Here is a 17560-nt window from a genome sequence, read left to right on the forward strand (position 1 = left end):
AATGAGCTCATAAATCATAACAAAAAAATTATAAAAAAAAAGGGAAAATAGGAAAAGAGGAAGGAAGCGAGAAATAAGAAATATGGAATCCATCCGTAGGCAGGAGAAACAGGGACTCCTCTCCCCCCGATTCGATCATCTTCATCTTCATCACCAATCTCTCTTTTATTCTCTCCAATATGGCTTCGGCTTTGACGTATTTATGTACGTGCATGGCCTCCTCTGCTTCTTCGCTTCCACGACGTAGCTTTAGGTAGAGAGGGAGGGGGAAAGAAAGAGAGAGAAGGGCTGTTGGGTTATAAGTTGCCTGTTTTCTTGAATTTGTCGGATTTCTAGGGTTTGACGAAGCTTTGATCTGCAATGGAGGGCGCTTCCGAGGGGGAGAACAACAGGAACAACAACAGCGACAGTCCAATTGATGGGCCGAGGAGGCCCAAGCGCCAGATGAAGACTCCTTACCAGTTGCGCATCCTCGAGGACACTTACGCTCGTATGTACAATTTTACACGTTCCTCTTTTGATATTTTTTTTTCCTTATTCCATGAAGCAAATACATCTGTATAATTCAGCTTAACGTATTCAGAGTCGTGCTCTTTTTTTTTTTTCTCCTTTGATCAGTAAAGGTGCTTGTTTGATTCGAATGCATGCGTTGAATCTTGGATATATATATGTGTGTGTGTGTATACGTATGTATGCATAATTCAATGGGTATTTAAAATTTCTGATCAATTGTTGTGGTTTGTTTGATCGTGGCAGTGGAAGCTTACCCCTCGGAGGCGACAAGGGCGGAGCTCTCAGAGCAATTGGGGTTGTCGGACAGGCAACTGCAGATGTGGTTCTGTCACAGAAGGTTGAAGGATAAGAAGGATGGGGTACCAAAGAAGCCAAGAGGGTCAGGGAATGGTTCGGGGAAAAGGGGGTCGTTTGATTCTGGAAGGGATGAATTGGTGGCTGCTGAGAGAGTAAGTGATCATGGATCAGGGTCTGGTTCAGGGTCACGGTCAGAGACAGGTTCAAGTCAATCTGATGATGGCGTGACAGCAGTGAGAAGGTATCATCAGTCACCCTCTTCAGCATTGGTGCGTATAGCAGTAGCTTGTGTGCAGGAACAGCTAGGGGAGCCACTGAGGCAGGATGGGCCAATTCTTGGGATGGAGTTTGACGAACTTCCACCTGGAGCATTTGGGCAAACGATAGGTATCAGATTCTGTCTGTTTGGTGGTTAAAAAACACAATTTCTTGTGTTTTTAATTATTTTCATGGCCCAAACCCATGACCTTCTTGTCATGATGGAGCAACCTGATTGTGACCACCAAGGCTCGCCCTCTGTAAATCTCTTCAAACCTAGAAAAAGTACTTTTTTGGATGGCTTTAAGACCAGTTTATGGTGAATGTGCAACCATACTTAAAATGATAGAATTAAAGATGGGGTTATTCATAATGAGGTCAAAGTGGCGTATATTGAAGATAAGATGACCATATGTGATTAAAATAGTATAGCATGTGAGAAGGACACTAATAGATACACCTGTGTGGAAAAGTGGTCGGAATTAAAGAAATTTGTAGCAAAAGAGGGAGAAAGACAAAAAAAAAAAAAAAAAAGAGACTTTTCTGGAGGACTCTTAGACATGGCATGGGATATAATGGCTTTGCAAAAGATAGAATTGTGGAGGGAGATGATTGGAGGATCAATGTTAGTGATCCCACCTAGTAAGATAAAGGATTGTGATAATAATGATGGAAAAATGATAACCATTAGTATAAAGGACTTGCTTTCTTTCCTATTCTTGAATGATGTAGAATGAGGATTTCAGATGGAGAGCTAAGGAATGCAATTCTTATTCAATGTGGCAATCTTGTTTTACCCTGGAAAGGTAATTTGGGTGGACACGTAGTGTTTGAGATGTACCCAGACTATTACATAAGGCTTTGGTTAGTCTCCAATTCACCTCTGCTTTCCTACTAGCTAAATAGCTTTATATACAAGATGCAAAAAAAATAAATAAATAAAAGTGGCAGGACAGATTTATCTAAATAAAAATAAAATAAAATAGTGCAAGCCCATAAAGATATTCAATATAAATGGCTTTTTGGTAATAATTTACCGCTGGGTAGAGCAAATAGTAAGTACAGATACAAGGAATGCTATTAGTGTAGAAAGACTTCATAAAATAAAGTATAACTATGCAGACAATGTCATCATAGCTACACTAGCAAATTCTGCTGCAAATTGTCTAATAACCACACCAGGAGAAGGCATGAATGTAGAAGTTACTAATCTTGTCTTTTATGTGGTCTTTTGCCCAATTGTTATCTGTGATCTTTCTTAACAATTTTCCTTTCTTTATGAAATAAATTATATTGTAAGTTTTATAAGATGGATTTTGAGTGTCATACTGAGGAATTCTAATCAATTCATAGCTGGAGGTATTGGTATTACCAAACAGGGAAACTAAATCAAATTTGAAGAACAGTATGACCAAGGTAAAAATGTGATGGCAAACTAAAGTTCCAACTGTCTAAACACGTGATGTGTTTGTCCTAAGATGTAATAGAAATTTTTGGCAAGTACAGATTGGATTAGCTATGCCTTCACTAAAGAAAAAATAAATGTTACAAATAACTAAAGAAAGTTTTGTTGGGATTATATTTAAAGCTATTTTAGGATAAAATGAAATATACAAATAAACATTGTAAATGAGGTTATTTGTAATAAGGTCGGAGGGACTCCTATTGAAAATAAAATGTGTGAGACACAATTAAAATGGTTTAGTCATGCGACAATGATGCAGTGTTAGATGATGAATTAGCAAAAACAAGTGCAAAAATTGGGGAAAACAGCATAAGATCAATTTGGAATGAAGATCTTATTTGGGGGGTCTAAGGAAACCTTAAAATTTGAATTTAGAGTAAAGTGGCTGCCTATGGAGTGTCTTAAAAGGCTCTTTATACTACGGTTACAGTGATAACTAAATCCTAATCGTTGGTCACAAAGGAATCCTTCTATTTTTAGCCATAACCATCCATCTATTTTAGAAGTCACATACTAGTCTCATGACTTCTTATTAAAGCTAATATACTAAAAAGGTTTGCTAAATCTAATAAATTAAAACCTAACCATAACTTTTAAGTAGAGTGAAAACTGAATATATGAAATGTTAAGTTTAATGAAAATATAAGTGTGGATAATGTTATCGTAAAATTGGAAGATCAAGTCATACTAAGAAAAGATCAATTTAGATATCTGGGATTAATCATACAAAAAGACAGGGAGATTAACAAGGATGTTATCCATAGAATTAAGGTAGGATGGGTAAAGTGAAAAAGTGCATCAGGCATTTTATGTGATAATAAGATTCCACTAAAGCTAAAAGAACCTTTTTATATGATAGTTATAAGACCAACTTTTTTGTGTGGTACAAAATATTGGGTAGTAAAATGCCAACATGTTCAAGATATGAGCACAACTGAGATGAGGATGCTAAGATGGATGTGTGGTCATACAAGAAAAGATAAATTAGAAGTGAGGTTATTAGTAATAAGGTCCTAGTGTACATTATTTGCAAATAATATTGTCCTGATAGATGAGATGCAAAGGCTATGAATACTAGGCTTGAACTATGGGGCTCCACTTTAGAATTCAATTGTTTCATTTGAGTGTGTTGAAAGTCGAATATATGGAGCGTAACAACATACCAAATCTTTAACCCCCTATATGGGATTGGCTACATGAATTATAGCATTCTATCCATTTTTATCCTTGGCCTTATCTTCTAAGGTCCATACAATTAACATCAAGCCTAAGTGTTTCCACTAAATTTTTTTTGAGTCTTCCTTGCCTCTTTTGCTAAATACTTGTTCTATTTCATCCATTCTCATCATAAGAGCTTCTATTGGTCGTCTTCTCAATATATGGAATGTAAGTGTAATAAACATAAAAGTAGGAATAATGTTGTGTTGAGACTTGTAGATCAAGTTATTCTTAAAAAAGATCAATTCAAATATCTTGAATGTATTGTTCAAGAGGAAGGGAAAATTATTGTGGATATTATTCACTAAATCATGACATGATGATTAAAGTGAAGAAATGCTTTTGGTGTTTTATGCATATCTAAAATCTCTTCAAAAGTTGTTTAGTGCTTGAGGTTCTTTGTTTTGCTAGGGTTGGGGGAGGGGTTATTTTTGTATGTAGCTTTACCCTTACTTTCCCAAGAGGTTTTTTCTTCATCGTGAATTTGTGACTAGGAATGACAATGGACTAGATGCACTTTCCCTTATATCAGTAGTTGTATTCACTATTCATATCCCTTTTCTAATACCAACACCCACACTTGCACCCATTAAATGATATATTTAATCCTTCTCATGCCTGTTGGGTACAAATATCCATTGGATACTTGTGTCTGCTCAATTTAAATAAAAAAAGATTTTTATTCGTTTTTTATCTTAATTTAATTTGGTGTTATTGAGGTTAGTATTATTGTTGAATGTTGATTTTTTATTTAAGGGTAAATTGCAAAAAAGAAAAAGAAAAAACTGAATTTTTAGGTTTGTTAGAATTTTTAGGTTTTATTTAGGTTTGTTGTATGGCTCAGAATGTTGGGCAATCAAATACCAACATGAGCAAAAGACGAGCGTAGCGGAAATGAGGATGCTAAGATGGATGTACGGCCATACAAGAAAAGATAAAATTAGAAATGAGGTTATTCGTAATAAGGTAGGAGTAGTGTCAATCGAGGAGAAGATGAGAGAGACTAGACTAAGATGATTTGGTCATGTGAGGAGAAGATCAAGAGACGCTCTTGTGAGGAGAGTTGATGAAATGGAACAATTAGTCAAAAAAAGAGATAGAGGCAGACCTAAAAAGATTTTGGGAGAGACATTAAAGTTTGATATGAAGTGTATGGGGCTAAAAGAAGATATGACAAAAGACAAAAATACATGGAAGTCTAGAATTCATGTAGCCGACCCCACATAGTGGGATAAAGGCTGGATATGTTGTTGTTGTTGTTAGAATTATGGAACAATATTTAATTTTAGTAATTCGCTAAACGAACTTATTAGTTCGTTACAATCATAGAATGCCCTTAGAAACTGCTAATCATTACCATTAAATGATGATTGGCGAATGAGTTGTGTTATCTTGGAAGCACTTAATTTTGGCCTTATAGAACACACACACTCACACTCACCAATGATCATTATAGAATAAAGAACAATGGGACATAATAGAAATATAAAGATAGAACAGAAAATAAACCCACAAGACACCAGAATTTATCTTAGTTTAGATCATCAAGAAATTGATGACTCTACATCCAGCCTTAAAACCTAAGAGCAATCTTCCTTATAATCTTGAATGAATTAGTACATCAATGGCCGTCTCACATGAGTACACTCTACCGAGATTACTAAGACTATCAATATCTATCTTTTCTCTCAAATTTTGCACTCATTCATTTCATGCCTAAACAACTACCCCAGCCCTTTATTTATAAACCATAAGGGCAGATATTACAATGATAGAGATAATCATTAGACACTCTGTTAGTTACCGTTAGAGACCTAACTAACTAACTAACTGTCGCTTGAGGCTTTGATTGATCTCCACTGATCCTTTGGGCTTACTTGATGCAAATATATAACAAGTTGGATAGATAGAAAGATCATGTGGATGATGATGTGGCTTTAAATTGAGAACTTGGGAGTAAATTGAGGAACATTGTTGAATATTATTGAGCGATGAACATGAATTGAGGCATTACATTTCAATTAAAAGCCACGCTATTATCTACGTCATCTTTTCTTTTATCCAACTCATTCGCCAAGTCATCATTTAATGATAAAGGTTAACCATTTCTAGCAACATTCTATAATCGTAACAAATTGATAAGTCCATTTAGTGAATAGTTAAAATTAGAAGTTCATTCTCAAATTATAAGAAGCCTAAAGCCTTAATTTTTTTTTGTAATTTACCCTTTATTTAACTAAGATTCAACTACAAGCTTTCTAGAGAGAGTGGGTGGGGCTAGCCAGTAGGTAGCAACCAACCAACCTTTGATTAGGTAAGTTGTTTGGGCTTGGCTTTGTATGTATAATGCACTAAAATTATGCTAAATAAAATAAATATATATTGATTAATACATGCAGGTTGCATTATGAACTAGCCCACTAGGCACCTTTGAAGTTTGAAAAGGGGTTGCAAATCATAGTGCCCTCAGTGCTAGATTTTAAGCGAACAAGTATCTTGTATCTTATTATAGCTTTTTCCCAATGATTGGCTGAGGCTTTTTGCCTTGGCCTTTGTCCTATTGCCAGGGTAGGATGGGACCAAGTGCCTTGGTGAAACCCTTGATTCCAGCCTCCAATTTACAATTCCTTCTTGAGTGATCTCTGAGCTCTACCTTGGTCCTAGAGGGCTCACAACTATGACAATTATGAAGGACCATCAGTTGCTATTCGAACTATGTCGAAATACCAATTGATTGTTTCCTTAAAAATTATCTATTCTATTATATATGTTGATTCCCGTAGGAAACTCAAGAGAAAGGAAAAAGGAGGGTTGTCTAAACCCTTTGTTTTTTAGAAATCTCTAAATTCAATTTAGGATACTTTCTTAATTTTAGTTTAGAATTATTTCCTAAAACTTTGTATAGGTAATCTTTCCTAAGTTGTTTTGTTGTAATCTTTCCTATGTTGTAATTCTCAACCCTATAACTAGGGTTGTATCATTGTGTGAAGTAAGAATGAAAGTATTCCATTCTCACATGGTATCAAAGCCATCTTTCTAGGGGTTCTTTTTTCGACCTTCTTTGCTTTCTTCGGCTCCAACACTCTTTTGTCTCTCTAGCCTTCATTGCTATTCTTCGGCCTTCAGTGCCATCACCTCCTACTTGTTGATTTGCCCTCATTACCACCCCACCTTGTTCCTTTTATACTACCAATTCAGTCATCTATCCCATCGAATATGTCAGAAATCTCAAGATTGCCCCATCTATGACAACAGGGGAGACTAGTCCGTTGGATTAATCAATTGGAAATCTTCCTACTAATGAGTTGCTGGGGATGCATCATTCCTACCACTTGGATGGAAGGAATTACCTATAGTGGGCACAAATGGTGAGGACCTTTCTAAAAGGTGGAGAGAAGATAGGTCACTTAACAACACCAGGCCCCAAGACATCAGATCCCGCATTCCTAGCTTGGGATATTGAGTATTCCATGATCATGTCATGGTTGTGGAGTTCTATGCAACCTAAGGTAAGCAAAAATTACATGTTCTTGTCTACTGCAAAAGATATTTGGGATACCGTTAAGCATACTTACTCTTAAGATACAAGATGCCTAGGTGATTTTTGAGATTAAGACAAAGTTAAGTAGTACTAAGAGCAAGGGGCATTAACAGTAACTGAGTACTACAACAAAATGAATGGATATTAGCTTGAACTTGATCACTACCAAGATATTAAAATGGTGTGTAGTGAAGATGCAGTCATTCTTAATACTATCCTTGAGCAGGACAAAATTGTGGAATTCTTGGCAGGTCTTAATGTAGAATATGATCAGGTGACAGTGCAAGTTCTTGGAAGGAAAAAACTTCCATCTCTTAATGAAGTGTTCTCCATAGTTCGAAGTGAGGAGTATAGGAGGATAGCTATGCTCAGTGAAACTAGTTCTGAGGGGTTAGCTATGATGACCAATAAAGGAGAGGGAACTAGATTTAAATTCCAGCCAGGGAAGCTTGTTGTGCAATCAAAATCATAGAATTGAGAAGGATTGTGGTGCACTTATTGTAAGAAGCCAAAACACACTCAGGAGACATGTTTACATGGAAAAGAGGCAATTCTGAATAAGATAGGGAGTTTCAGGAGTTTATCCTCAAAAAACAAGCCTATCTTTCAAACTAGTAGGAGGAAGCCACGGATAAGGCAAAATCAGCTACTAGACCACACCTAAATCAACTAAATGCAGATGAAATCAATAAACTCAAAAGTTTTCTGGAACTATTCAGGATGGAACCTGCTCTCTTGCTCAACAAGGTACTTGTTTTCACTCTAACTCTTTTACTGCCTCAAAAACCAATAGGAATGACTTGTGGATTCTAGACTCAAGGGCCACTGACCATATGTCTCATGATCTCACTATTTTTGAAACCCATAAGCCTCTGGGAACTCCCAAACATATTACCATAGCCAATGGGACTTCAATTCCTATAATGGGTCAAGGCAAGGTCACCATTAGTCCTATTCTTCCTATTATACAAGTTTTGCATGTTCCTAACCTATCTACCAACCTGATTTATGTCCATCAGCTCACTAAAGAACTCAATTGTCGTGTTATTTTTTCTCCTCATACCTGTGAATTTCAGGCATTGAACACAGGGAAGAGGATTGGTGCTACTGGGGAGTGGATTGGGATGTATTTCTTGAAGGAGAGTGTTGTTCCTAAAGGGGCTTAACCTAGGCTTGCTTGTTCATCTCAATCTATTCCTTCTCTCACTAACATCTGGCTTCACCACTATCGCTTGGGACATCCTCCTTTTCCCTTATTGAAAACTATATTCCCTACTTTATTCAAGAATTTAGATACTAGTCATCTTCATTGTGATGTGTGTGAAATGTCAAAACATCATCGAGTGTCTTATCCCATTAGTAATAAATTATCTTTTAGTCCTTTTTTATTGATTCATTCTGATGTTTGGAGACCATTTAGGGTACCTAATTGTTCTGGGGCTAGATGGTTCATATATTTCATAAATGACTGTTCTCGAATGACTTGGGTTGGGTATATCTCTTAAAAGGATAAGGCTGATAAAATTGAACTTTATATGACACACACCAAGAGGGGGGGTGAATTGGTATAATTAAAAAAAATTCTTTTGAGAAGCAAAGATACTTTCAAATGGTGAAGAGTAAATATGGAATTTTATCAATGAATATTCAAAGTCAGTAGAAACAGAAATGCAAAGGAAGCAAGAAAAATATGGAAAGAAGTGAAGACACGTATTTATAGTGGTTCAGCTTTCCAAGCTTAGTTCACTACCTTAGCTATCAACTAAGGATTTTAAAACCAATCTTTACTCTCAAACCCCCTACTCAATACGAGCAGGTCCTCTAGTCCTTGACTAGGGAACTTACAACCTCCCAACTTAATGGGCCCTCTAGCTACCGCTAGGAAAAATACAGAGAATGAAATGGAGATTCTAAGAGTACAACTCTTAGTTACAAGCTCTCTCTTTAAATGTAAGATCGAGGCTTAAAAATAATATAACAGTAAAATATCAAAGCCTCTTAAATGAAAATACAGAGAGAAAAGTTAAAGCTCGATGTAACAGTGAAGGCACGATCGTTCAAGATATTCAACGTGTTTCAGCAGCCTTCAATGCATCTTCAACCACCTATTTATAGTTGATGGTGGGTAAGTTTGAATTTTGGACCGTTGTGGGTGGTTGAGCGAGCATTTAATGCGCCAAAAACTAGTCGTTATAAGTTTCTGTGAAACACATAGTCGACAGAGAAAATGGGTTAGTCAACTATTTTATGAAATAAAGCTAAGCATAGTCGACAGACAGAAAGAGATAGTCGACTATCTTTTAATACAAAAATCCCATAGTCGACAGATGCAAGTGAATAATCGACAGATGTGAAAATGTGAAGAAAATTTTGAATTTACAGAACAAAAATAGTCGACAGATGAAAAGCCATAGTCGACTATCCTTACTTGATAGTCGACAGACTAAGAAATAGTCGACAGATGCCTCACATAGTCGACAGATCAAACCAGCATAGTCGACTATCCTTATACATAGTCGACTATCCTTATACATACTCGACTATCCTTAACAGCATAGTCGACTATTCTAAGGCATAGTCAACAGAATGAAACACATAGTCGACTATCCTTTTGAAAACATAGAAAACTTTAACAAATCCTCATTTTGATCTTTTTGAAGGCAAGTTGAGATTATCAAAAGTATATTTTTAAAATAAATATCACTCAACCAAACTCAATATTTCTTCTATAGGATTTCATATCTTGCTTCAAAATTCATGTATTACAAATTTGTTTTCTCATTCATATAATCCATACCTTACTTCACAATTCACATATTAAAAGCTATTTTCTCATTTTCATAATCCATGCCTTGCTTCATTTTATAAAAGTTATTTTCTCATCTATGTAATCCATATTGTAGAGATTGATTTTCATATAGTCATTATCAAAACCATTTTATTATTAAGAGTAAAATATCAATCTCCCCCTTTTTGATGATGACAAAACAACTATGAACAATTATGAAAATCAATTCATCATTTTATCTCCCCCTTTTTGTCAATATCAAATAAAAAAAGAATACTCCCCCTTTTTGAAACACACTAAGGCTCCCCCTTAAACCAAGCTGCACATAGAAATTCAACTAAACCATTCAGCCAGATTGAAACATACATTAAATAAGAGAAAAATGTCAAAATTAAAACATTCATTCATAAAGTGATGCTTGAGTTCAACAAACCATAGAACAAAAACAACTAGTAAAGCTGCTAAAATAAGCATACATAAGGCAAAAGTAAAGTGGAATGTATGATGAGGGCATCATCTAAACATCTGGAGAGATGGAAGAAGGAGAAGACTGAGCTGATGAAGGAGAAGCAACTGATGGAATGGATGGAGATGCAGCAGGTGAAGGAAACTGAAAGGAAAGCATCTGAATAAGCTGCCCCATCTGAGACGATAGATCTTCTTGCTGCTGATGAAGACTTTGTAGATCTATCCTGACTTCTTCTCTGAATTCTTGCAGACTGGCTTCAACTCTAGAGATATCTAATTTGAGATCTGCCATACCTTGAACCACTAGATCTTCATGAGATGAAGATGGTCCTTCTGATCTTCTCTTCTTTCTAGGGGTTTCAGGTTTGTCAGCTTTAACCCATTCACCATCTTTATTTGCATAGCCAATTCTAATGGGTGTCTTGTCATTTATGTGTTGAGAGAGACTGAGATATACTTTTCTAGCACTGTCCATGTTCCCAACCAGACTATCCAGTAAAACACTGATTGCCATACCATAGGGAAGTGACCTAGTTTTGGTGGAAAATGAGTCTATCATCAGATTTATCATTAGTAAACACAGATTTGGCCTTCTCTTAGCCTTAATGCATTGGAGTAGCCATAAGTCAAGTCTTGTAACAAGAGAGAAGCTTCCATTTCTAGGGTAGATCATCTGACAACAAATAAGATGAAGAATCCTAGTGTTTAAGTCCATACTTGACGTGCCAGTGATTTTAGTTGTAAGAGAGTCATCTCCTATGACTTCTTTACTAGCTTGCACAAAGTCTTGAGTCCAAGAAATATACTCTTCTCCTTCTAAAGGAATTTTAAACTGATCGTGGATTAATGTCAAAGTGATTTCCATATGAGAGTCCCCAATGTTGGTCCTAAACTTTTTATCCGACTTTCTTTTGTGATAGGTATTGTCAGCATTGGAATAAAAAGCCCTAACCGCATCTTCATATATGCATCTATGAATTGTTAGAAAATCCCACCAACCAAAGTCCTTAAACGTTTGAATGTATGGAAAACCAATGGTGTCTAGAAATGATAAATCCAAATATCGACCGACAAGGACTTCGCGGGACTCAAAATGAATGGAATACCTTTCTTGTTGTCCCTCAGAAATGAAAAGCTGAAGTTGAGGCCTCGGTTGAGATGGAGGACGGCTTGAAGAACCCGATACCTTCTCTTTTCCTTTTCCTTTTCCCTTATCCGAGTTCTTGGTACGCGCCATTAACTTGAGATAGAGAGAGCAAGAGAGATCTCGGAATATGACCGAGAAAACGATTTCCGAATGTAGTCGAGTAGAAGCGGGTGATTTTGAGAGTTTTGGCACTTTAGAGAAAGAGATGGGCGATCGGTAATGCCAAGAAGAGATGGAAATCGACACTTTCAAAGAGAGAAGGAGAGAGCAAATCGGCCACAAGGGAGAAGTTAGGGTTTTAAGAAAGCCGATAGTCGCCTATTCTTTAAATAGGCGGGATATGATAGTCGACAGATGATATAGTTTTGTCGACTATTGTGTTAAATTTCTAGGGTATAGTCGACAGATGAGAGAGGTATAGTCGACTATTATTAAAAGAACTGAAGGAATAGTCGACAGATACAATGAAGCTGTCGACTGATTTTTGCTTTATACTTAGCGCATAGTCGACTAGGTTGAGTCTTCTGTCGACTATCTTAGCAATCTCACAACATCTTAGTCGACAACAGCACAAATGCTGTCGACTATATTTAAGATTTAAACAGATTAATTTGCAGAGATGTGCCCCAAACATCACATATAAATTTTGGCCCGAAAGCATTCTGTCAATAGATTTTATATTGATTTGACAGATTTGAATCTTGGCCGTATCAAATATATATATAAATAGGAATAAGAAAAGAAATCAATTACCACACACTTACTCATGTTATAATTAGTCCCAGATCACTCCTAAAATATTCAAACTTTTCTCTATCAAGAGGTTTTGTAAAGATGTCTGCTACTTGATGATTTGTATCTATGAATTCAAGACTTATGTCTCCTTTTTGAACATGGTCTCTAATGAAGTGATGTTTTACTTCTATATGTTTAGTTCTTGCATGAAATACTAGATTTTTTGTTAAAGCTATAGCACTAGTATTATCACATTTTATTGGGATGTTATGAAGTCTTATGCCATAGTCTTCTACTTGGTATTTCATCCACAATATTTGAGCACAACAATTTCCAGTTGCTACATACTCAGCTTCAATAGATGATAGAGCCACTGTATTTTGCTTTCTACTTGACCAAGATACTAAACAATTTCCTAAGAATTGACATGAACCACTTGTACTTTTTCTATCTATTTTACGTCCATCATAATCTGCATCAGTGTATGCTATTAGATAAAAAATATTTGATTTTGCATAAAATAGTTCTAGATTTGCAGTTCCTTTTAGGTATCTCAAGATTCTTTTAACTGCTTTTAAATGAGATTCTTTGGGATTGGATTGGAACCTAGCACATAAGCACACACTAAACATAATATCAGGTCTACTGGCTGTTAGATATAACAAAGAGCCAATCATGCTTCTATAAAGCTTGTTGTCCACAGCCTTGCCTAACTCATCTTTGTCTAGGCTTTGAGAACTACTCATAGGTGTAGCTATAGGTTTACAATCTTGAACATCAAACCTCTTGAGAAGATCTCTTATGTACTTTTGTTGAGAAATATATATACCTTCTTCTTCTTGTTTTATTTGTAATCCTAGAAAGTACTTAAGTTCACCCATCATACTCATCTCAAATTCTCCTTGCATAAGATTTGCAAATTGATCACATAGAGATTTATTTGTAGATCCAAAGATGATGTCATCTACATATATTTGAACTAATAAGATGTCCTTATCATGACTTCTTATAAATAAGGTTGTATCTATTTGGCCTCTTTTAAATCCTTTTTCTAAGAGAAACTTACTAAGTCTCTCATACCATGCTCTAGGGGCTTGTTTTAGACCATATAAAGCTTTAGACAATTTGAACACATGATCTTCATACTTGTGATTTTCAAAACCAGGGGGTTGTTCTACATAGACTTCTTCATTAATATATCCATTTAAGAAAGCACTCTTAACATCCATTTGATATAGCTTGAAATTTTTGTAACAAGCAAATGCTAACAACATTCTTATGGCTTCTAATCTAGCAACAGGGGCATAGGTTTCATCAAAGTCAATACCTTCTTCTTGGCTATAACCTTGAGCCACTAGCCTTGCTTTGTTTCTTGTTACAACTCCATTTTCATCCATCTTATTTCTAAATACCCATTTTGTGCCTATAATAGGATAATCTTTTGGTCTTGGCACTAATTTCCAAACTCCATTTCTTTCAAATTGATTTAATTTTTCTTGCATGGCTATAATCCAATTTTCATCTTCAAGAGCTTCTTTGATATTTTTGGGTTCAACTTGAGATAGGAAGGCAGCAAATTGACATTCATTTCTAATGGAAGATCTAGTTCTAATGCCTTTGGATGGATCTCCTATGATTTCATTCTTTTTGACATATTTCCTTTCTCTTGGAAATGTTGGTTCTTTTTCTACTTGCTGCTCTTGTTCTTCTTCAAATGGATCATTTTCTTGAGAATTAGATTCATTTTGTCTTATTGAAATCTTTTCAAAATTTTGAGTTACATCATTTTCACCATCTTCTCTAGGTTTTGGAACCCCAATGCTTATGTCATCAACTATTACTTGAATTGTTTCTTCTACTACTAAGGTTCTTTTGTTGAATACCCTATAACCTTTACTTTGAGATGAATATCCTAAAAATATACCTTCATCACTTTTAGCATCAAACTTACCTAGTGATTCTTTTCCATTATTGAGAATATAGCAAGTACTACCAAAGACATGGAAATGACTTATGTTAGGCTTTCTTCCTTTAAATAATTCATATGGAGTCTTTTTCAATAATGGTCTCATTGAAACTCTATTAAGGATATGGCAGGCAGTATGCACAGCTTCTGCCCAAAAGTATTTAGGAAGATTTTTATCACAAAGCATTGTTCTAGCCATTTCTTGTAAGGATCTATTCTTTCTTTCTACTACACCATTTTGTTGGGGAGTCCTAGCACAAGAGAAATTATGATCTATTCTATTTTCTTCACAAAATAGTTTGAAAGATTCATTTTCAAATTCTCCTCCATGATCACTTCTTATTTTTGAAATACAAAAACCTTTTTCTCTTTGAATTCTTTTACTAAATATTTCAAATGACTTTAGGTTTCATTTTTGGATGCAAGAAAGATAACCCATGTGAATCTAGAATAATCATCTACTATTACCAAAACATATTGTTTACCTCCTAAGCTTAGAGTTCTCATTGGACCAAACTAGTCTAAGTGAAGTAGTGTTAGAGGTCTAGATGTTGATACTTCTTTTATTGGTTTGAATGAAATACTGATTTGCTTGCCTTTCATGCAAGTGCCACAAATGTGATCTCTTTCAAATTTAAGCTTAGGCAATCCAATAACAAGATCATGTTTTACTAACTTGTTTATTAGGTTCATACTAGCATGCCCTAACCTACTATGCCACAACCAGGAATTTTGAGTTGAATTTGCAACTAAACAGTTCTCCATTTTTGGTGATTCTAGAAATGTGAGATAGATGTTTCCTATTCTATTTCCTTTTAATTTTGTTTCTTTTGTCTTGGAGCATACAACTTTACAAGAATTAGCATCAAAGCAAACTTCATAACTTAAATCACACAGTTGACTAATACTAATCAGATTATGTTTAAGACCATCAACAAGAAATACATTTTCTAATATAATGTTTTCAAAAGAAATAGAGCCCATACCTATGATCTTACCTTGAGAGTTGTCACCATAGAAAACCTTACCTCCTTCCTTGAAAACGATGTTGCTGAGAAGATCTTGATCTCCTATCATGTGCCTAGAGCACCCACTGTCAAGGAACCACTTGCTCCTTGAATCATTTGAAACCAATGCAGCCTACACAAGAAATCATTCATGTTGTTCCCTTTGGTACCCATATCATCTTGGGTCCATACTTGTTAGAAGATACTACATCTTTAGGAACCCAAACTTGTTTGAATTTTTGAGGAAAATTTCGTATGAAGCATTTGTTGACTGAGTGACCATCTTTTCCACAATAGTGACAGTTAATACCTCTTTTTGAAAACGTTGGTTTGAAAGATGATTTTCTTTGAATAAATTTTTGGTTTGATGCTTTAACAAACACTGTTTTACTGGAGCTTGCTTGAAATGGATCAAATCCAATTCCTTGTTTATTTCCAAAATTTCTTTGAGCTCCAAGTATCATCTCTAGTTTATTTTTACCTTCAACTAATTTTTCTAAAGATTCCTTCATGTCTTTGTTTTCTTTCAAGAGATTTTCCTTTTCAGTACATAGACTGTCTCTTTCATTTTCCAACATTCCTATTTTGATTTTCAGATTATTTACCTTATTTTCTAAGGAATTTAATTCTCTTTTTAAAACACTGTTTTTCTCATTCATATGCTCACATTCACCTAACAAATCATTGAATGCATCATGAAGTTCTTCAAATGTAAATTCAAAAATTGAATTTAGATGCTGAGAGCTTACCTCGTCTTCAGTGTTGGCCATAAAACAAATGTTGGCAACTTCTTCATCTTGAGATTCATCACTTGATGAGAGCTCTTCTTTACCCCATGCAGCTAGAGCCTTCTTCTTCATTTTTCTTTCCTTGCGATCCATCTTTTTCAGTTGAGGGCAGTCACTTCTAATGTGACCTAGTTTCTTACATTCAAAGCATCGAAGCTCATTAGTTGGATTAGACTCTTTTTGATCTTTTTCTTTCCGAAATGTTCTCCTTTGATTAAACCTACATTTCTTCATAAATTTCCTAGCTAATAGTGCAAAATCATCATCTTCACTTTGAGAGTTTTTATCTTCATCCTCAATTTTAAATGCTACATTTTTGTTTTTCTTGGAATCATCAACTTCATTTCTTTTCATCATTATTTCATGTGTCATTAAAGAACCTAGCAAGTTGTCAAATGGAAGTGTATCTAAGTCTTTTGCTTCTGTTATGGCAGTGACTTTAGATTCCCATGATCTAGGTAAACTTCTTAAAATTTTTCTAACTCTTTCTCCATTTGTAAATGTCTTACCTAAGGCCTCTAAAGTAGTAACAATGTCATTGAATCTAGTGTACATATTTTTTATGGATTCGTCATCTTTCATAGAAAATAATTCATAATCATGGACAAGAAGATTGATTTTCGTTTCTTTTACTTGATTTGTTCCTTCATGTGTTATCTTTAATTTGTCACGTTGATACTCTGTTGAATTCCTCTGAGCTCAGTGCACAGATAAGAGTATTCATGGCTTTAGCATTAATCTCCATATCTCTTCTTTCTTCTGGTGTCCAGGTCTCAATTTTCTCCATGTCAGCTAACTTGATGTCCTTATAAACTGCTTGCATTAAGCTTGAATCCTGCATCTAATAAATCTGCATTCTTGTCTTCCAGTAATTATAGTTAGTTCCATCAAAGAATGGGGGACGAGTGGTGCTTAGACCCTCGGATTGGGATGATGATGCAAAATGAGCCATATGATAAGATCTTTTTCCCTAGGTTGTTAAACCGATAAAAACAAGGGAACTTGGCTCTGATACCAATTGATAGAATTGAACTTTATATGACACACACCAAGAGGGGGGGTGAATTGGTATAATTAAAAAAAATTCTTTTGAGAAGCAAAGATACTTTCAAATGGTGAAGAGTAAATATGGAATTTTATCAATGAACATTCAAAGTCAGTAGAAACAGAAATGCAAAGGAAGCAAGAAAAATATGGAAAGCAGTGAAGACACATATTTATAGTGGTTCAGCTTTCCAAGCTTAGTCCACTACCTTAGCTATCAACTAAGGATTTTAAAACCAATCTTTACTCTCAAACCCCCTACTCAATACGAGCAGGTCCTCTAGTCCTTGACTAGGGAACTTACAACCTCCCAACTTAATGGGCC

At 35.4% G+C, this 17560-nt stretch overlaps 1 protein-coding gene across 2 annotated transcripts in view; it reads left to right on the forward strand.

Annotated features, from left to right (window-relative positions):
* The first annotated feature begins 32 nt into the window (after positions 1-32).
* LOC127808856 (homeobox-DDT domain protein RLT1-like) overlaps positions 33-17560 on the forward strand; it is a 43200-nt gene continuing 25672 nt past the window's right edge. For both annotated transcript variants that reach the window (XM_052347523.1, XM_052347524.1), the window contains exons 1-2: positions 33-490; positions 757-1197. In XM_052347523.1, coding sequence (XP_052203483.1) covers positions 361-490; positions 757-1197 — 571 coding nt within the window. In that variant the 5' untranslated portion in view covers positions 33-360. The remainder of the gene's footprint in view (positions 491-756; positions 1198-17560) is intronic.

This window comes from Diospyros lotus, chromosome 8, assembly GCF_014633365.1.
Source record: "Diospyros lotus cultivar Yz01 chromosome 8, ASM1463336v1, whole genome shotgun sequence".
Classification (NCBI taxonomy): Eukaryota; Viridiplantae; Streptophyta; class Magnoliopsida; order Ericales; family Ebenaceae; genus Diospyros; species Diospyros lotus.